The sequence below is a fragment of the Salvelinus alpinus genome, chromosome 26, assembly GCF_045679555.1.
Source record: "Salvelinus alpinus chromosome 26, SLU_Salpinus.1, whole genome shotgun sequence".
NCBI classification, from domain to species: Eukaryota; Metazoa; Chordata; class Actinopteri; order Salmoniformes; family Salmonidae; genus Salvelinus; species Salvelinus alpinus.
The window spans coordinates 26,681,261-26,703,404 of NC_092111.1; the positions used below are offsets into that span (position 1 = coordinate 26,681,261).

The window sequence follows — 22,144 nt, forward strand, 5'->3', positions numbered from 1 at the left end:
TACATGAAGGTTACCTATATAAGGACTTCTCAATATATTCATATCCCATACATACCACATTCATAAGCAGCACGTAATGATTATACATACCCCCTACCACTGATTGTTTTGACCTTCTGTTGGTGCACTATTGACATGACATGGTGTGTGTGCTGAATTACCACTGTCACATGACATGATGTGTGTGCTGAATTACCACTGTCACATGACATGGTGTGTGTGCTGAATTACCACTGTCACATGACATGATGTGTGTGCTGAATTACCACTGTCACATGACATGGTGTGTGTGCTGAATTACCACTGTCACATGACATGATGTGTGTGCTGAATTACCACTGTCACATGACATGGTGTGTGTGCTGAATTACCACTGTCACATGACATGATGTGTGTGCTGAATTACCACTGTCACATGACATGATGTGTGTGCTGAATTACCACTGTCACATGACATGGTGTGTGTTCTGAATCAATTCAAAGGGCTTTATTGTCATGGGAAACATGTTTACATTGCCAAAGCAAGTGAAATAAAAGGAACAGTAAACATTACACTCACAAAAGTTTCAAAGGAATAGACACATTTCAAATGTCATATTATGGCTATATACAGTGTAAACATAAATATGGGTTTATTTAAGATGTTTGTTCTTCACTGGTTACCCTTTTCATGTGGCAACAGGTCACAAATATTGCTGCTGTAATGGCACACTGTGGTATTTCACCTAATACATGTGGAAGTTGATCAAAATTGGATTCGTTTTCAAATTCTTTGTGGGTCTGAGCAATCTGAGGAAAATATGTCTCTCATATGGTCATACATTTGGCAGGAGGTTAGGAAGTGCAGCTCAGTTTCCACCTAATTTTGTGCACATAGCCTGTCTTCTCTTGAGAGCCAGGTCTGCCTACGGCGACCTCTCTCAATAGCAAAGCTATATTCACTGAGTCTGTACATAGTCAAAAGCTTTCCTTAATTTTGGGTTTTGGGTCAGTCACAGTTTGCAGGTTTTCTGCCACTGTGTACTCTCTGTTTAGGGACAAATAATATTTCCGTGTGCTCTGTTTTTTGATAAATTATTTTTTTTTTTCTCATTTTCTCATGATTTGGTTGGGTCTAATTGTGAATCACCACTGTCACATAACATGGTGTGTATGCCACATGACATGGTGTGTGCTGAATCACCACAGTCACTCTCTGTTTCCTTGTTTTGTATGTGTTTGTGTGAGATCGTAAGTGAGTATTGGGGTAGGGGGTTGGCTTTTTCCTAATTACTCATGTTGAAAATGACAGTTTGTCGTTTCGCCGGGGCAGTTTAGGGATTGAACTATGACAGCTGACTCATATTGTCTCTGTTTTTATGGTAGATTCCAGTCAGTCGCGTTATAGTTGGTCTGCCACATTATTTACTACTTCAGCTTGTATGCCCTGCCATAAAGTTCTTTACACCTACACATGCTGTATGCCCTGCCATAAAGGTCTTTGAACCTACATATGCTGTATGCCCTGCCATAAAGGTCTTTGAACCTACATATGCTGTATGCCCTGCCATAAAGGTCTTTGAACCTACATATGCTGTATGCCCTGCCATAAAGGTCTTTGAACCTACATATGCTGTATGCCCTGCCATAAAGGTCTTTGAACCTACATATGCTGTATGCCCTGCCATAAAGGTCTTTGAACCTACATATGCTGTATGCCCTGCCATAAAGGTCTTTGAACCTACATATGCTGTATGCCCTGCCATAAAGGTCTTTGAACCTACATATGCTGTATGCCCTGCCATAAAGGTCTTTGAACCTACATATGCTGTATGCCCTGCCATAAAGGTCTTTGAACCTACATATGCTGTATGCCCTGCCATAAAGGTCTTTGAACCTACATATGCTGGAGGAAATGTACTTTTGGTGGAATAACATGAACTTATCTGGGCGTTATGCTTTTAAACACTGGTACTGTGTTGGCCCTCTGGGGAAAAGGGAAAGGCCAATAAGATGTTAGTCTAAAAGCAGTCATCATAGTCTGAACACAAATACAGATAGTCAACTTTCTTTCATGCTCATAATTTAGCTAGAGGGTTTCAGACGCTCAATACACTAAAATGGGAAGTAAGCTGAAAGTAATGACATTAACCTTTTTTATGGACCCATTTAAAAGCAGTGTAGCATTTTTAACAGCTCTCAGCATGTTATTGTAATTTCACAGGGCTTTCTTCCCTTCCTCCCTCCCTTCCTCCACCACTTAGAAACTGTATTAGGCACTCTAATGCGTTCTAAAGGAAATACATAATTGTCTCTTCTGCACCTAGCAGTACACACACACATTATGTTTTTCTATCCTCATGGGGACCAAAAACAAATTTCCATTTAAAATCCTATTTTCTCTAAACCTTACCCTTACCATAGCCTTAATCCGTAACACTAAACCTAACCACTAACCCCTTACCTTAATTCTAACCCTAATTGTAACTCTAAACCTAAAATGCACTTAAAATGCTTTGCCTCGCCTAGCTGCTGTGAAGTAAACCGCCATTGTGCCTTTTCACTGTGAGAGCCTTGGATTTACATGCTCTCCCATTCTCTGTCTGTCCCTGTGTCGGATACTTTCTGATGTTGTGGTGATAAAGATAGCAGCCAGCTATGAATAGAACACTTCTGAAACGTTCAGGTACTGGATGTACAAGGTTCCATTTCTCAAAGGTTTTATTTGGAGACTGCCAAGTGGTGTATGCTGAAGAGCTGTTTGTGTGCGTGTTTGTGTCCTTTCAAATATTTGCATACTAGGCGCAAATAAATTATATTTTATGACATTGGATAGGATGGGAGTTTGGGCCTCATTTATTGGTCAACCTGTCAATAGGACACAGGAAGCCAGCGAATTAAAACGCGTTTTTCCATCCATATAATAATCCCCGAAACTATCCTGACTAGCCATTTCCTACAGGGCTGTACCATGGGAGAGACTTTGGTCACCACTCGTCTGTATGTGGTTCACATCGACCGTGAGCTAATGCACCCTGGTTGGCTGGGTGACCATGGAAGATGGCTGAGGTCATAGTGGCTATTGCTTACTGGCTGGGGAGAGCCTGGTAATGGACATTACTTAGGGTCAAAACATAGCTTCAGTGTCCCTGATCGGCCTCGTTGGCAGTCAGGAGGTTTGTAGTCCTACCTAATGGGTTGTGGAAGGGAGACAAAGGTATGAAGAGGGGCTGCTTTAATGACTGAGTGTGCGTTTTGTGCGAGGCCGAGTGAAGAGGACCCATTTGTTCAGGAGAGAGCTGTGGTTAGACTTAAAAAGGAAGAGGACTGTGTGAACGAGTGAGTCTGTTTTTGTCTGTTAGTGCTTCAGAGGGGGTATGGGTGAGAACGATGTTCTGATTTTGTTTTACTCAGAATGGATGACTGAGTGTGGAGAGAGGGAGGGGAGAGGGTTGTTTGTGTGTGGGATGTGTCTGGTTCTCAGGATGCCAGCCCTGGGCCCACGGGTGCTGTTGGACGATTACCCTGGCCTGTGGTTCTCAGCCCTGGGCCCACGGGTGCTGTTGGACGATTACCCTGGCCTGTGGTTCTCAGCCCTGGGCCCACGGGTGCTGTTGGACGATTACCCTGGCCTGTGGTTCTCAGCCCTGGGCTCACCGGGTCCTGCTTCTAACAACACACACACACACACACACACACACACACACACACACACACACACACACACACACACACACACACACACACACACACACACACACACACACACACACACACACACACACACACACACACACACACACACACACACACACACACATCCACACCTCCCTAACCCATCCACCTCGATCTGGAGGGTTGACGAATCAAACACAGACCTTTCTGGAAGATAATTACCAATTTCCCCAGCAACCCCCCATTCCCTCCTCCCTCTCCTCGCTCACGCCCCTTAGTGCTGCCCTCCTTGACTCATTGCATCAGCCCATTGCTGCACCCCCTCCCGTTGCATGGTCCTCTTGGGATTTGTGCCAGGCTGCTGGTTAGCATACTGATCAGGCTTGTGCGGCCTGAGAGGCCCCTGTCCCCCCTTGACGTCCCCCCTGTAACCCATTGACGTCCCCCTCCTCAGGGGGAATGCAGGGTTGCGCGACTGAGAAGGCTTCAATAGTCTGACTGACTGGCAGTCTCATTGAGCCGGGACACCCTGCCTCTGTCCCAGAATGCATCAGGATTCAGGAAGCGCTGTGTTGTATTGTATAAAAGGCTCTCTATTGGAGGGAAGATGGGACAGAGGGGTGACGTTGGGCTGTGAGAGAGAGAGATGGGACAGAGGGGTGACGTTGGGCTGTGAGAGAGAGAGGGGGTTGACTCACTGGTTGAGCTAATGAATGTTTATCTTCCTGCTGTGAGGGGATGTTTTTTTGATTAGTCTACATTTCGCCTGACCTGAAACTCATAGTTTGTTGTGTACAGTCGTGGCCAAAAGTTTTGAGAATGACACAAATATTAATTTCCACAAAGTTTGCTGCTTCAGTGTCTTTAGATGTTACTATGGAATACTGAAGGATAATTACAAGCATTTCATAAGTGTCAAAGGCTTTTATTGACAATTACATGAAGTTGATGCAGAGTCAATATTTGCAGTGTTGACACTTCTTTTTCAAGACCTCTGCAATCCGCCCTGGCATGCTGTCAATTAACTTCTGGGCCACATCCTGACTGATGGCAGCCCATTCTTGCATAATCAATGCTTGGAGTTTGTCAGAATTTGTGGGGTTTTGTTTGTCCACCCGGCACTTGAGGATTGACCACAAGTTCTCAATGGGATTAAGGTCTGGGGAGTTTCCTGGCCATGGACCCAAAATATTGATGTTTTGTTCCCCGAGCCACTTAGTTATCACTTTTGCCTTATGGCAAGGTGCTCCATCATCCTGGAAAAGGCATTGTTCGTCACCAAACTGTTCCTGGATGGTTGGGAGAAGTTGCTCTCGGAGGATGTGTTGGTACCGTTCTTTATTCATGGTTGTGTTCTTCGGCAAAATTGTGAGTGAGCCCACTCCCTTGGCTGAGAAGCAACCCCACACATGAACGGTCTCAGGATGCTTTACTGTTGGCATGACACAGGACTGATGGTAGTGCTCACCTTGTCTTCTCCGGACAAGCTTTTTTCCGGATGCCCCAAACAATCAGAAAGAGGATTCATCAGAGAAAATTACTTTACCCCAGTCCTCAGCAGTCCAATCCCTGTACTTTTTGCAAAATATCAGTCTGTCCCTGATGTTTTTCCTGGAGAGAAGTGGCTTCTTTGCTGCCCTTCTTGACACCAGGCCATCCTCCAAAGGTCTTCGCCTCACTGTGCATGCAGATGCACTCACACCTGCCTGCTGCCATTCCTGAGCAAGCTCTGTACTGGTGGTGCCCCGATCCCGCAGCTGAATCAACTTTAGGAGACGGTCCTGGCGCTTGCTGGACTTTCTTGGGCGCCCTGAAGCCTTCTTCACAACAATTGAACCGCTCTCCTTGAAGTTCTTGATGATCCAATAAATGGTTGATTTAGGTGCAATCTTACTGGCAGCAATATCCTTGCCTGTGAATCCCCTTTTGTGCAAAGCAATGATGATGTCACATGTTTCCTTGCAGGTATCCATGGTTGACAGAGGAGGAACAATGATTCCAAGCACCACCCTCCTTTTTGAAGCTTTGGGTGGTTATTCGAACTCAATCAGCATGACAGAGTGATCTCCAGCCTTGTCCTCGTCAACACTCACACCTGTGTTAACAAGAGAATCACTGACATGATGTCAGCTGGTCCTTTTGTGGCAGGGCTGAAATGCAGTGGAAATGTTTTTGGGGGATTCAGAACATTTGCATGGCAAAGAGGGACTTTGCAATTAATTGCAATTCATCTGATCACTCTTCATAACATTCTGGAGTATATGCAAATTGCCATCATACAAACTGAGGCAGCAGACTTTGTGCAAATTAATTTTTGTGTCATTCTCAAAACTTTTGGCCACGACTGTAGTTTGTTTTTGAGGCGAGTAGTGATGTTTACTGGGTGTGAAAGACGTGCCTTGACATGAATGTGGATGGATGACTGGCATACCGTTCATTCCAGATTCTCTCTCCAGGTTGATGTTAAAACTGAACTGAAAAGATGCTAGTTGATTTAGTCAGTGGGTGGTGGTGTATTTTTCTCTAGTTTCTCTCTCATATTAGTTTTAAACCTGTAGATGGAAAATAGAGAATAGAGCATCTGTAGAATAGAAGAGTTAATGTATTCAGGATGTTATGACCGAGTTATAGAAGTGTTTGGCTTGATAAGATACTTCTGACAGTTCTGCCCTCCAGTTCTCAATGTTGGCAGTCCTTAGAGTACCCTAACATGCTTACCACGCTGTATATTCCTGCCTCTTGAGTTGGCCGGAGGCTCTGTTGTCTCATTCTTGACTTTGCCATTTGGCAAGATGTGGAGTTGGATGGAAGTGGTATCAAAGGAAGTGATTCCAATGTTGAGAAGATCCAACAAATTGAAGCTGAAACCAATCTTTTCATTTTTGTTCCGGCCTGAATCTCCGCCAATCTCAGCAGGATTTTCTAGACTTTTCAAGTGTGTTCAAAAGCATGACTTTTACAAGTGTGTTCAAAAGCGACTTTTACAAGGCTTTTAGAAATCTCAGTCAGAACTCTAAACATGATGAAGAAGGTTTTGTCAATTCTCCCAGCCTCCTCTCAGCTGTTGTCTCTCCAAGAGCAAGGCTTTCAGAAAGCAGAGTGAGCCACAGTGAATAGCACGCTATTTACCATCAAGCTAGCAAATGATATGATGATGCATTTTTAGCCATTTTCCAGTGTTGTGTGGAAATGGAGGACTAAAGGGAATTGCAAAGATTCAGTCCATAATCTCTAGCTCCAGCTCCTATCGATTCTCACTTTAGACCCTCATTTGTACCTTCAAATAGACAAACTGTGTTTTTCCTTATCTCAACATCTCTCCTGGTGTTGTCTACAGTGGGTCAGTCTCTGGTCAAACAGTTTGGGTTCTTGTAAGACATCAAATCATTGAAAAAAAGTGCCATCAATACCAACCAGATAGAATTCTAAAATCACAATAGTTTCTTTGAATATTTGAGTGGTCATACCCAGCCTCTTTTGCACATAGACCTAATTGACCTGTGTACCAGTGTTCTAGTCTGCTGCACATCAGTGCCTGTATTCACAAAGCGTCTCAGAGTAGGAATGCTGATCTAGGATACTTTTTTCCTTTTCCATCATAATGAATAGGATTATATAGACAAGGGGGACCTGATCCTAGACCAGCATTCTTTTTTAATAGGACCCAGCTTCACAGTGAGTGAGTGGTGTTGAAATGGGCTCTATAAATAGCTGAGGCCATATCAGACCTGTCCTATTGTCCCTCCACAGCAAAACAACATCTAGTCTTTCCCCAGGCCCGTGCACGGCATGGTGCAGGGCCTTTGTGTGGGCCTATCCCCTGGCCCTGGCCTTTGTCACTGTCACGTCTCTCAGTGCTGGGAACCAGGCATGGTGTCATGTTGCTGGGGTCTGCAGGTTGAAGGCTCCCCTATACGCTTCCATTGACTGGAGGGAGTCACGAGTGGCGAGGTGCCGCAACTCACCCAAGGAAAGCCTACCCTAGTGACGGTTAGGATTACAACCTTTTACTGTAGAAATCACTTCACATTATTCTCATATCTCATAATATGAGTTTAGCTGGTAGCCTATACTATGTAGGACAATAATATCATGATATGTAACGTATCTATTTTTCTCCCCATCACTAATTATCTGTGTGCTATGTGCGTCCACTCTTCTCTCCTGTGTTTCTGTTTCTAGACATGTTTCTAGGAAGCTCATTTTAATGTCTCTGTCAAATGGTCTTCTCGACTGTGTTACAAGTCTCTGACAGCTCAGGTTGGCTAAATATAGAAATAGCCTAGATATCTTTTGAAGTAATCCAGAGTACATCAGCAGTATTGTCTAGTAGAATCCCAGCCTATCCCTGGTTTGATGTTCCATCAATGATGATTAGAAATGTGCGAGCAAGGAAGAACAACACTGAAAATACACTGAGTGTACAAAACATTAAGAACACCTGCTGTTTCCAAAAGATAGACTGACCAGGTGAATCCAGGTGAAAGCTACTCAATATTAGGATGCTGTTCTTAATGTTTGGTATACTTGGTGTAAGTAGCCACTCTTGGAGGAGTCGGGAGCACAATGAAAGTAGACTTCTTACTGATCAAGGACATATTATAGTACAATACTGATGTCGATTAAGGCGGCCCCCCGCACCTCTCTGATTCAGAGGGGTTGGGTTAAATGCGAAAGACACATTTCAGTTGATTGCATTCAGTTGTACAACTGACTAGGTATCCCCCTTTCCCTTTCCAATTTTCTCAACACACTACACAGGGTTGAATGGTTCACCATCTGCAGTGTAGTAAATAGATGATGACTTCAGGCTTAGATGCAGACTAACAACATTCAGAGCCAGTATCGACAAGTCTTCTGTCTCTCATCGTCACTGTAGAGTTGCAACATACCAAGCTTATTACAGTTTCCTGCGTACTGTGTAGCCCATACAGGTCTCCCTCTCTTATCCCGTCACTGTAGAGTTTAATAACATACTATTTCCTAATAGCTCTCTCTCTCTCTGTCATCCCAGTTTCCCTGTATTGCTCATGTATATCTATCTCTGTTATAGTTTCCTGTAGCTCACTACTGTAGCTCATATAACTCAATCTCCCTCTCTCTTCCTCCCTCTCTCTCTCCAGGAGTGTCGTCCCGCGTCCCAGAGATCATGGCGGCTGGAACCCACTCCCCCGGGGGACCCAATGGGATCATCCGGAGCCAGTCCTTCGCCGGCTTCAGCACGCTGCAGGAGAGACGCTCGCGGTAAGGGAATAGAGAGGTGGAAGTTGGCCTGAAGGCTTTCTAGGCACAGATCTAGGATTAATATGCCGTACCCAATTCTAACCCTAGCTGTTAGTGGGACAAATGCTAAACTGACCGTAGATCATTGCCTAAGCGCAACTTTATCCTACTCCATAAAGCAGTGGGTCCTTACCTTTTTTGCTTACTGTACCACCAACAGAATTTTGCTCTGCCCGGAGTACCCCTGAAGTACCCTCTCATGTGCATTTTACCAGTAAGCCTATGGTCTCAAGAGTCTTCTCAAGGACCCCCTGTGGATAGACCAAACTCTGAGACCTCAGTCTTCTTCAGTGAAGCAGTGAAAGATACCCTCCTCTGACTGGGAATGTAGTAATTGCTATACATTAATCAGTTGAATGAGCGTTAAGCGACTGATAGACGACTGTCATGTGTGGTCATCTCCTTCGGATAATGAGCGTGTGTATGTGCCTATATGTCTGCCTATTAAAGAACTGCTGCTAGGCTGAACGTAGCATAAAGCTAGCTAGCGTGACCCCATGGCAACTCATTCTGCACGCTGGCCTAGATTTGTGGCAGGCAGCAGTACGTGGCCTGATCTGACTTGTCGAGCAAGAAGTGAAATCTGCTGTCACTGTGTCCCCATAATTCTGCTCTATACAAGGAAGTGGATATTTGTCAGTGTAGTGATACGGGTCTATAATATCTACACTACATACACTAGTTAATTAAAACCAGAAGAACGCTTTCCATCACTCTAGGGTTGGAAATATTATAAAGAGCATTTCTAATGTGCATGTCACACATCGCCACCAGAGCAGTTAGTGCACTCCAGCATAAGACTGCTTTGGCTAGCCCCTGACCCCAGTACAGTTCATATTCCTCCGCCTACTACACTGGGGTGGGGTTGCCTTGAACTAACCCCTGACCCCAGTACAGTTCATATCCCTCCGCCTATTATACTTGGCCGGGGTTGCCTTGAACTAGCCCTGACCCCAGTACAGTTCATATCCCTCCGCCTACTACACTGGGGTGGGGTTGCCTTGAACTAACCCCTGACCCCAGTACAGTTCATATCCCTCTGCATACTATACTGGGGCGGGGTTGCCTTGAACTAGCCCTGACCCCAGTACAGTTCATATCCCTCCGCCTACTACACTGGGGTGGGGTTGCCTTGAACTAGCCCCTGACCCCAGTACAGTTCATATCCCTCCGCCTACTATACTGGGGCGGGGTTGCCTTGAACTAGCCCTGACCCCAGTACAGTTCATATCCCTCCGCCTACTATACTGGGGCGGGGTTACCTTGGGGACTGTCACTAGGTGATGAAATTGTCTCTGGTGTGTGAGGTGTGTGAGTTCTGAGCTGTTTTATGAAGAAGAAACTACAGTACGTAACTCTTATGTATTGTGAACTGAGGAGTCAAAATTGCTGTATTGACCTCCGAAAGACCACCTTTGTGACCATTTCTGTTGAGGACCCAAAGAAAACCTTCAAATTGTGTGTGTGTCCAGGTGTAACTCGTTCATGGGGAACTCTGCGGTGCAGAAGAAGCCCACGTCCAAACCTAAGAAGCCCCATCTGTCAGGGCACAAGGCCAGCAGCGGCTCCAGAGTGCCCCAGCCCAAGAGGGTGGAGGAGGTGTACGGGGCCCTCAAACAAGGCCTGGAGTGAGTACAGACATGCACACGTGCACATACAGAAACGGCATGCACGCACACACACACGACCCATATGATAACCTGGTGATATGTGAGAGCTTTATTGTAAGCTGTGGCCTCTCTCTCCCCCCTCCATCCCTCCCTACAACTTTCTTCTTCCCCTCTCTCCACTCCTCTCTTCTTCCTCCCTCTCCCTCCACCCCTCTCCTTCCCTCTTCTCCCTTTCCCCCTCTTTCTCCATCCCTCCTTCCACCTTCCCTCTCCTCTTCCCTCCTCCCTCTCTCTCCCCCTCCTTCTCTATGTCTCCCGTCCTCTATCTCCCTCAGTGAGTATCTGGAGGTATACCAGACTGAGCTGGATAAACTCACCTCTCTGATGAAGGACATGAAGAGGAACTCCAGACTGGTGAGACAGGATGTGAGACAGGATGTGAGACAGGATGTGAGACAGGATGTGAGCTCATCATCATCACCACTGTAGTGTAGGCTCAGTCCTAAATCAACACCGAGACCCTATGCCCTATACCCTTGTTGTAGTGTAGTGCTTCTCAACCCAGTTCTCAGGGACCAACCTGTCATTTCACTTATTGGCTCTATCCCAACACTAGCACACCTGATTTAACTAGTCTACTAATCATCAAGCCCTTGATTATTTGAATCAAGTGTGCTACAGTGTTGGGGTTAGATCAAATATGTGAAACGGCTGATGGTCCCAGTGGACTGGGTTGAGTAACACTGCTAATGTAGCTAGCTACACGTCTTCTCATTCTAATTGGCCTAATAATCAATTTGTTAATGATGTTATTTCTTCTCCATGACATCTCACATGTGCTAATGAGCGATTAAGCTCCCTCTCATCTAGTTCTGTAGCTAGTAGCTACTACGCTAGTCAGACAGCAAACACATTGCTGCTCCTCTAACCAAAGACAGCTTCTCTCAATGGGAGGAAGCGGTTTTAAAATAATTCATATTCCTTTTGTTGTCAGACAACTGTAGTCTGCTTTGCATTAATGGCATAGTTGTGAGCTGCTCCTTCATATGCTGTGCAGTAGTAACACTATCTACTGTGTGTGTTTTCCCCCAGGGAGTCCTGTACGATCTTGACAAGGTGAGTGAGTTGTGTGGAAGGCACCAGGCCTAACCAGTCTGCCTGAGTGAGGATGGATCTTTGATGTGTGTGTGAATCATTTTTCTGCCAGGAAAAGAGAGAGGGGGATTAGATTACCATAAATGAGTCTGCTCTCGGTTGAAAGTGTGACATGTTTGATCATCTAACATGTTACCCTCTGTTTTAACTACTGTCACAGCTTAAAGGCGTGGATGCACCATTTTACTTACAGTATCTTCTCTTGTCAACAACACAATGTAACTCTAGCTTGTTCTATTTCTGTCTGCAGCAAATCAAAACCATCGAGAGGTATATGAGGCGGTTGGAGTTTCATATGAGCAAGGTAGGTATTTACATAATAGCAGAGCATATTGTGTTACTTTACTGCTTTGGATAGATTCTGCTGTAGCCCAATCTGTGGGGCTTCAAACTGGGTTTGTGCTTCTGAAAACCTGGAGCAAAAATGAAGAGAACATGAAGTGCTTTAGAGAGGGTTTAAACTCTGCTCTCTCCCTCTCCCCTCCACTCCTTCTCCTTGTCTCTCTTTGCCCCTTGTGCCACCCCCACACGCCAACACACACTGGTATCGTTAACAACGTAACACCTCAACCAGCCTTCCCACGCACTAGCAACAGCAGTTTTTGAGTGTTGCTATGGATCCTTCAATCATAGCTGAGCCATACACTTTTCTCTACACATACAGAAGCATACAAACATCCACAACATCACCCCTGTCCAGACCCACCTGCTCACTTCCCCATCTCCAGCACCCGCATCACTCTCCGCCACATGACATAAAACGGCACCATTTTGATTCTGTCCGTTGCTTAGACAATTACATAATAAAGCTTTGACCTTTCCATTGTGTTAACAACAAGGATTGGTTGACAGTTTTTAAGTATACGTTTTTTCAAGATGAATACCATCGGGTATCTCACTGCACCCTTGTATGCCATGTCTTGAAATATGCAGACAGACAGAATAAAAGTAAATTGACACTGTAATACTTCTGACACCAACTTACTAACTCTGCCCGTAGCTTTTGGACTTTATAGCATTCCCAGAAAGCATGGATTATTGAGTCATTGTTAGTTTTATACTTAAGACATGACTTTGCCGTTTTGCTTGTGTAATAAATTCAATACATTAGTTTATACTGGATTATGCTTACATTTTCGTTAATTGTAATTTCGTTAGTTATGTTCCAACGTTCCCTCCATCTTGTGCCTCTTTTTATCTCTCAATAAACTCTGAGTCAGAGTGTCTGTGTTGTGTGACTCTGGCTTGACCCCTTGACCTCTCAGACGTCTCAAATGTATTAGCTGAGAGCCAAGGCCTTGAACACACACACACACACGTCCTGTTAATATTAATCGACCTGACACCTCAAAGTCCCCCTGGGTATAATCCCTTCTGCGGTTGCCACATTGGGTGGCATTCTACCCTGCCATGTACCTGTTATTGACAGATTGGGTGGCATCCCTGCCATGTACCTGTTATTGACAGATTGGGTGGCATCCCTGCCATGTACCTGTTACTGACAGATTGGGTGGCATTCCTGCCATGTACCTGTTATTGACAGATTGGGTGGCATCCCTGCCATGTACCTGTTATTGACAGATTGGGTGGCATCCCTGCCATGTACCTGTTATTGACAGATTGGGTGGCATCCCTGCCATGTACCTGTTATTGACAGATTGGGTGGCATCCCTGCCATGTACCTGTTATTGACAGATTGGGTGGCATCCCTGCCATGTCTCCTCTAAGGTTCCTCTCCGGTAGCCCTGCTGTGTGTGTCAAATCTGCAGTGGAACATAGCAGAATGAATACTAGTCAATAACAACACACAAACAAAAACCAGCACCTGTGCCGAAGGTAACCATGGAAACATGGAGATGTTGGATTTGAGGCTTCTGAAGAGCCAATCATTGTGATGTAAAACATTTGAACATACACACACAGACCCCATCTACACATGCGCCAACAAGTTTTTGAACTCTGTGTATTTCCAACCTTTGAAAAAAAACTACAGTATCTCTTCTTTCATTACTTACGATTATGAAATGTTCCTTTGGCCTTTCAACAGATGTGTGCTGCCTGTGTGATGCATTAGTGTTTTGCTCTATCATTACCTGCTCTGTTTTGTTATACCTCACAGCTAGCGTTGTTACACGTAGCATTGTTAGCACTGAGCGCTACCATTTCCCACTTGATTTGTTATTCCTCACAGCTAGCATTGTTAGTGTTGGCACCTACTTAGCATTGTTAGCATCCGAGGCGGTGGGTGTTGAATCTAGGTCGAAGCAATCCTCTGGAGCAGTGGTTCCCAAACTTTTTATAGTCCCGTACCCCTTCAAACATTCAACCTCCAGCTGCGTACTCCCTCTAGCACCAGGGTCAGCGCACTCTCAAATGTTGTTTTTTGACATCATTGTAAGCCTGCTTACACTTATTAAACATAAGAATGAGTGTGAGTTTTTGTCACAACCCGGCTCGTGGGAAGTGACAAAGAGCTCTTATAGGACCAGGGCACAAATAATAATAATCAATATTTTTGCTCATTACTTAGCCGTCTTACATATAAAACCATATTCGTTCATCAAAAATTGTGAATAACTCAAATCAAAGTTTATTTGTCACGTGTGCTGAATACAACAGGTATTGTACCTTACAGTGAAATGCTTACTTCCAGGCTCTAACCAATAGTGCAAACAATGCAAATAGTCCGGGTAGCCATTTGATTACCTGTTCAGGAGTCTTATGGCTTGGGGGTAAAAACTGTTGAGAAGCCTTTTTGTCCTAGACTTGGCACTCCGGTACCGCTTGCCATGCGGTAGTAGAGAGAACAGTCTATGACTGGGGTGGCTGGGGTCTTTGACAATTTTTTGGGCCTTCCTCTGACACCGCCTGGTGTAGAGGTCCTGGATGGCAGGCAGCTTTGCCCCAGTGATGTACTGGGCCGTATTTACTACCCTCTGTAGTACCTTGCGGTCAGAGGCCGAGGAATTGCCGTACCAGCCAGTGATGCAACTAGTCAGGATGCTCTTGATGGTGCAGCTGTAGAACTTTTTGAGGATATGAGGACCCATGCCAAATCTTTTTAGTTTCCTGAGGGGGAATAGGCTTTGTCGTGCCCTCTTCACGACTGTCTTGGTGTGTTTGGACCATTCTAGTTTGTTGTTGATGTGGACACTGAGGAACTTGAAGCTCTCAACCTGCTCCACTACAGCCCCGTCGATGAGAATGGGGGCATGCTCGGTCCTCCTTTTCCTGTAGTCCACAATAATCTCCTTAGTCTTGGTTACGTTGAGGGATAGGTTGTTATTCTGGCACCACCCGGCCAGGTCTCTGACTTCCTCCCTATAGGCTGTCTCGTCGTTGTCGGTGATCAGGCCTACCACTGTTTTGTCGTCTGCAAACTTAATGATGGTGTTGGAGTCATGCCTGGCCATGCAGTCATGGGTGAACAGGGAGTACAGGAGGGGACTGAGCACGCACCCCTGGGGAGCTCCAGTGTTGAGGATCAGCGTGGCAGATGTGTTGCTACCTACCCTCACCACCTGGGGGCGGCCCGTTAGGAAGTCCAGGATCCAGTTTAAGAGGGAGGTGTTTAGTCCCGGGTTCCTTGGCTTAGTGATGAGCTTTGAGGGTACTGTGGTGTTGAACGCTGAGCTGTAGTCAATGAATAACATTCTCACATAAGTGTTCCTTTTGTCCAGGTGTGAAAGGGCAGTGTGGAGTGTAATAGAGATTGCATCATCTGTGGATCTGTTTGGGCGGTATGCAAATTGGAGTGGGTCTAGGGTTTCTGGGATAATGGTGTTGATGTGAGCCATTATCAACCTTTCAAAGCACTCCATGGCTACGGACGTGAGTGCTACGGGTCTGTAGTCAGTTAGGCAGGTTGCCTTTGTGTTCTTGGGCACAGGGACTATGGTGGTCTGCTTGAAACATGTTGGTTAATGAGAAGGGTGTGCTTGAAAGGATGCACATACATCTGCAATGTTGGGTTGTATTGGACAGAGTCTCTGTCTTTTTCCGCACAGTCCGTGCCTGTATTTAGTTTTCATGCTAGTGAGTGCCGAGAATCCACTCTCACATAGGTACGTGGTTGCAAAGGGCATCAGTGTCTTAACAGCGTGATTTGCCAAGGCAGGATACTCTGAGCGCAGCCCAATCTGGCAGTGGCTTCTGATTTAAATGACATTTTCACAGAACTGCTTGTTGTAATTTCGATGAGGCTCTCTTGTTCAGATATCGGTATGTGGACTGGAGGCAGGGCATGAAAGGGATAACGAATCCATTTGTTTGTGTCATCCGTTTCGGGAATGTACCTGCGTAATTGCGCACTCAACTCTCTCAGGTGCTTTGCTGTATCACATTTGACATTGTCCGTAAGCTTGAGTTCATTTGCACACAAACAATCATACAATGATGGAAAGACCTGTGTGTTGTCCTTGTAATGCAGACAGAGAAGAGCGCCAACTTCTTAATCATAGCCTCAATTTTGTCCCTCACATTGAATATAGTTGCGGAGAGTCCCTGTAATCCTAGATTCAGATCATTCAGGCGAGAAAAAACATCACCCAGATAGGCCAGTCATGTGAGAAACTCGTCATAATGCAAGCGGTCAGACAAGTGATAATTATGGTCAGTAAAGGAAACATTAAGCTCGTCTCTTAATTAAAAAAAAAACGTGTCAATACTTTGCCCCTTGATAACCAGCACACTTCTGTATGTTGTAAAAGTGTTACATGGTCGCTGCCCATATCATTGCATAGTGCAGAAAATACACGAGAGTTCAGGGGACTTGCTTTAACAAAGTTATCCATTTTCACTGTAGTGTCCAAAACGTCTTTCAAGCTGTCAGGTATTCCCTTGGCAGCAAGAGCCTCTAAATGGATGCTGCAGTGTACCCAAGTGATGCACGCGCATTGCCACTCCTCAATGTCTCCCTGTCATGGCTTTTGCGCCATCAGTACAGATACCAACACATCTTGACTACTAAAGTCCATTTGATGTCACAACGCTGTCCAGTACTTTAAAAATATCCTCTCCTGTTGTCCTGGTTTCCAGTGGTTTGCAGAAGAGGATGTCTTCCTTAATTGACCTCCCATAAACGTAACGGACATATACCAGGACCTTATGCGAAGCAGTAAATGTTTCAAAACATATCTTGCCATGTCACTGATGCATTATGAAACAGTGTTGTTTGATGAAGGCATTGTCTGTATAGTTTTTTGGCCTTTTCCCCCAGCATTGTCCCAGCCATATCCGTGGCAGCAGAAAGAATTAAGTCCTCCACAATAGTATGGGGCTTGCCTGTCCTAGCCACTTAGTAGCTCACCATATAAGACTTTTCTAGCCCCTTCTTATTAATGGTATCTGTTGCTTTTATACATGTCTTAATACTCGAAAGTCATCTTACATCTCGCTCAAAAAACTCCCGTAGCGTATTTTTCAAATTGGCATGTTTTATTTCTAAATGTCTGTGCAAGAGTGAAGGTTTGATCGAGTTGTGAGATAGTACTTTTGCACATATAACACACTGCGGCTGAGGAAAAGCACTACTCCCAGTATAAGTGAACCCCAAATCAATGTAGTTCTCATCATATTTGCGCCTCTTCGATGGTCCAACGTCTGTGTCTGTTGTTCGGTGCTTTCCTGGGTAAGGGGGCAGTAGCTCTTCGGCTGCATCAGATTCACAACTGTTCGTGTCCATGCTAGCTGGGCTAACAACAACATGCGGGCCTTACTTTTATTAACCATTTATCAATTTTCTAGCAAACGGAATGAGCAGCAGCTACGTTTGGCTACGTACGGACCGTTAGTGCAATTCCTGCGAGAGATTAACAGATTGGATGTTAATTATTTGACTAGGCTACCTGTATTTGACATTGTGTTGTTATTTCGCTGAACACTAGATGGTTTAATTTTATTTTTGGCAGTGAAACTAGGCTACTCAGGCGAGGGGGGAAAAACTCACCCAAATGTATAGCCCCGTTGGAAATTATAAATGGACCGTTTGAAAATGTAAATAAAAAAATAAAAATAAATGTTTAAAAATGTGAATCTCATTTTTATTTGGCGTTCCCCCGACGGCATTGCGCGTACCCCAGTTTGGGAAGACCTTGCTCTGGAGCATTTGACAAGCCCCTTGTGGCTGAGTGGGAGAAAGAGGAGAGGGGGGATAGCGGGAGGGATTGAGGGAGAGAGCTATGGTGCTGTGAGACGCTAATGAGGGCTATTTGGGTGAGGGCGGGGAGGTGTCTAAAACGAGTTAGAGCGTGTGTGTTCTGTGTTGGTACCCTGTGGAGAATCTAGGGGCCTCGGGGGACAGGACAGAGATCAATCGACTGGTCCTGTTTCTAGTCTGAGGGGTGAGGGAAGGGTTGGGGATGATAATGGTGCTTCCGGCATGTGTGCGTGCGTGCGTATCGTGCGTGCGTGCGTGCGTGGTGTTTGTCATCTCTCTGCACACTCAAAACAGTCTTTCTCCTCCATTCAATACTCATTTGGTACTCTGTGAACAGCACATGTAGGCCTACGCACATTCTCATTGCTAGTGATGAATGACGTCCATTTGGAGTTGTTGAGAAATACGGGGGTTTTCTGAATAAGAACAACAAAAACATTTCTCATACAGTTTTGGCCAATGCTGTAAGACGACTTTGTTGTATTTGATGTAAGTCGGCAGCATGGTATTGTAAATTGGACAAGGGACAAATCATGCTGGGAGCATGAGTGTTCTAAAGTGGGAAGCCAGCTGATGCCTATCTCTGGGTGGCGGACTGCTGACACACACACCAACACAGAGCCAGCCCAGACATCAGCAGATATCTATCTAATGAGATCAATCTGAATAAAGAACTCAGCCAGGAGAATCACCAGACTGACTAACTATCATCTGAAACGCTGATGATGTCAGGGAATTAAATCTACATCCACAGCCTGCCTCATCACCACAGGGAGAAGAGTAGTTCAAGTCAAACCCTGCTTTGTGGTGCCGTGGCGTTTCAAGCGTTAATGTTCCTCAAACTAATACATTTTAACAGGAATTTAACATTCAAACAGCAGAATCATTATCAGTGTGTCAACACCAGGGGTTAAAGTTCTCCGTCACTGCCACGGATATCCGACATATGGATTCTGGAGAGGTCGTTTTTGAGATCAGTGTAGGGGGCTGGTTTGGAGATGACATATCTTAATACAGACACAAGCATTTCTGTTTTATAGCCACTATGCTGCATCAGTTGGGCTACAGGTGATAATGCTTATTGCTAATAGCACATCTGATAATATAGACCATGCATAGGTTATATGCATGGTCTAATATGTTAAAATCATTTGTACATCATTTTTACCAATATGTTATTGGGCCCATTTCTGGAGGTTGAAATTATGTTTTAGATGGTGTCAGCAGCATTTTATTTTCATACATTTTGGAGTAGAATGTCCTTCTCAGTACTTTTCATGAAAATTATCCTGGGGAGGACCCCGGACCCCCAAAACAAGAGGAATGGAATTGGTCAAACTCGCAGTTTAATACATGTACAAAATTATCTCTAAAAGCATGATGGTCATGGCTTTCTTACATGAAAGGGGAGGTTAACTTGGCCCCAGACAATTGATCTGAGATTGACTGACTTCAATTTCAATCATGGGAGTTTTTTTGTTGCTTGCCTGAAAAAGTTTATATACAGTGGGGTGAACAAGTATTTGATACACTGCCGATTTTGCAGGTTTTCCTACTTACAAAGCATGTAGAGGTCTGTAATTGTTATCATAGGTACACTTCAACTGTGAGAGACGGAATCTAAAACAAAAATCCAGAAAATCACTTTGTATGATTTTTAAGTAATTCATTTGCAAAACCTGCAAAATCGGCAGTGTATCCAATACTTGTTCTACCCACTACTGTTAATAAACTCAGCAAAAAAAGAAACGTCCATTTTTCAGGACCCTGTCTTTCAAAGATAATTGGTAAAAATCCAAATAACTTCCCAGATCTTCCTTGTAAAGGTTTAAACACTGTTTCCCATGCTTGTTCAATGAACCATAAACAATGAATGAACATGCACCTGTGGAACGGTCGTTAAGACACTAACAGCTTACAGACGGTAGGCAATTAAGGTTTCAGTTCTGAAAACTTAGGACACTAAAGAGGCCTTTCTACTGACTCTGAAAAACACCAAAAGAAAGATGCCCATGGTCCCTGCTCATCTGCGTGAACGTGCCTTAAGCATGCTGCAAGGGGGCATGAGGACTGCAGATGTGGCCAGGGAAATAAATTGCAATGTCCGTTCTGTGAGACGCCTAAGATAGCGCTACATGGAGACAGGACGGACAGCTGATCGTCCTCGCAGTGTCAGACCACGTGTAACAACACGGATCCCACAGGATCGGTACATCCGAACATCACACCTGCGGGACAGGTACAGGATGGCAACAACAACTGCCCGAGTTACACCAGGAACGCACAATCCCTCCGTCAGTGTAATAGGCTGAGAGAGGCTGGACTGAGGGCTTGTAGGCATGTTGTAAAGCAGGTTCTCACCAGACATCACCGGCAACAACGTCGCCTATGGGCACAAACCCACCTTCGCTGGACCAAACAGGACTGGAAAAAAGTGCTCTTCCCTGACGAGTCGCGGTTTTGTTTCACCAGGGGTGATGGTCGGATTCGCATTTATCGTCGAAGGAATGACTGTTACACCGAGGCTTGTACTCTGGAGCGGGATCGATTTGGAAGTGGAGGGTCCGTCATGGTCTGGGGCGGTGTGTCACAGCATCATCGGACTGAGCTTGTTGTCATTGCAGGCAATCTCAACGCTGTGCGTTACAGGGAAGACATCCTCCTCCCTCATGTGGTACCCTTCCTGCAGGCTCATCCTGACATGACCCTCTATCATGACAATGCCACCAGCCATACTACTCGTTCTGTGCGTGATTTCCTGCAAGACAGGAATGTCAGTGTTCTGCCATGGCCAGCGAAGAGCCTGTATCTCAGTCCCATTGAACACGTCTGGGAACTGTTGGATCGGAGGGTGAGGGCTAGGGCCATTCCCCCCAGAAATGTCCGGGAACTTGCAGGTGCTTGGTGGAAGAGTGGGGTAACATCTCACAGCAAGAACTGGCAAATCTGGTGCAGTCCATGAGGAGGAGATGCACTGCAGTACTTAATGCAGCTGGTGGCCACACCAGATACTGACTGTTACTTTTACTTTTGCTTTTGCCCCCCCTGTTTTTTTCAGTGACACATCATTCCATTTCTGTTCGTCACATGTCTGTGGAACTTGTTCAGTTTATGTCTCAGTTGTTGAATCTTGTCATGTTCATACAAATATTTACACATGTTAAGTTTGCTGAAAATAAACGCAGTTGACAATGAGAGGATGTTTCTTTTTTTGCTGAGTTTATATATATATATATAATCTTCTACTTATCAGTATGAGAAGTCTTTGAAAATGAATGCACTCTTTTTGATTATTGAAATGTAATTCCTTTTAGAATTGAACCCAACCCTGGTGTCACCAGTAACTGTGCAACAGAGAGGTTTGCGACACACACCGCAGTGCCAGGGGAACATATACACACATGCACACACACACATAACAGCGTACACACATCACCCGCAGTGGCTGTTGACAGGAAGGAAGTAGGGCATGGCCAAACAGTAAGTGGTGATTGTGACAGGTGTTGATGAGAGGAACATGAGGGAAAGGGTGGGGACAGTCAACTCTTTATCTTGTCCTTTTGAAGAAAGGAAATGAATAGAGCCTGAAAAGAGGACTATAAATAGATAAACATGGTTCTTTTGAAGTGTGTGTCACTGTGTATGTGTGTTTGTTTCCCTGTGTGAATGTGTTTATGTGTGTCGGTGCGTGTGTGTCACTGCGCATGTTTGTTACTGTGTATGTCTGGGTCACTGTATGTTGTGTGTAATTGCGCTCGGATTAAGACCAACCCAGCTGGAGACAGAATGGCCACCCCTCAGGGTGCCATCTGCAAGGGGCTACTAACCCATTGCCTATCACAGATGAGAAGCTGTAAATGACGCACACCCATCCCTGTTTCCTTTCTTCAACACATCAGGCAGTCCAAAGTGATGCCTGCCTTGTCTGCAGATGAGAAGTGTAATTGGGACGCAGGTGGCATGAATCAGCCCTGTGATGTTCCCATGCTTAGATTAGTGTCTGTGTTGTGTGCCTGTGCCTACCGGTGCTGTCCAGCCCTCATTAGTGAGAAGAGGGCAAGAGATTGAAGGCCAGAAAGCTGGAACTCCTATGCCAGGTGCCTCCTATTCCCTTTTGGGGACATGTGTGAGAAGGGGCGTTACTCCCATGGCTTATTAATTAAAGGGTAGGTAGCATAAACGTACCCAGATGTAACATATGGATTTGCATTAGTATACACACCAAAAGTCCCAATGCAAAGTTACACCTCACTTTTCTATTTTTGCTGGTCTTTTAGGGAGAGTT

The 22,144-nt window shown here is 45.1% G+C and overlaps 1 protein-coding gene across 4 annotated transcripts in view; it reads left to right on the plus strand.

Moving 5' to 3' along the window:
* Nucleotides 1–22,144, plus strand: part of LOC139555080 (rho family-interacting cell polarization regulator 2-like) — a 97,235-nt gene that overhangs the window by 42,040 nt on the left and 33,051 nt on the right. For all 4 annotated transcript variants that reach the window (XM_071368548.1, XM_071368551.1, XM_071368549.1 and 1 more), the window contains exons 2-6: nucleotides 8,778–8,898; nucleotides 10,410–10,565; nucleotides 10,883–10,961; nucleotides 11,640–11,663; nucleotides 11,953–12,006. In XM_071368548.1, the coding sequence (XP_071224649.1) occupies nucleotides 8,778–8,898; nucleotides 10,410–10,565; nucleotides 10,883–10,961; nucleotides 11,640–11,663; nucleotides 11,953–12,006 (434 nt within the window). The remainder of the gene's footprint in view (nucleotides 1–8,777; nucleotides 8,899–10,409; nucleotides 10,566–10,882; nucleotides 10,962–11,639; nucleotides 11,664–11,952; nucleotides 12,007–22,144) is intronic.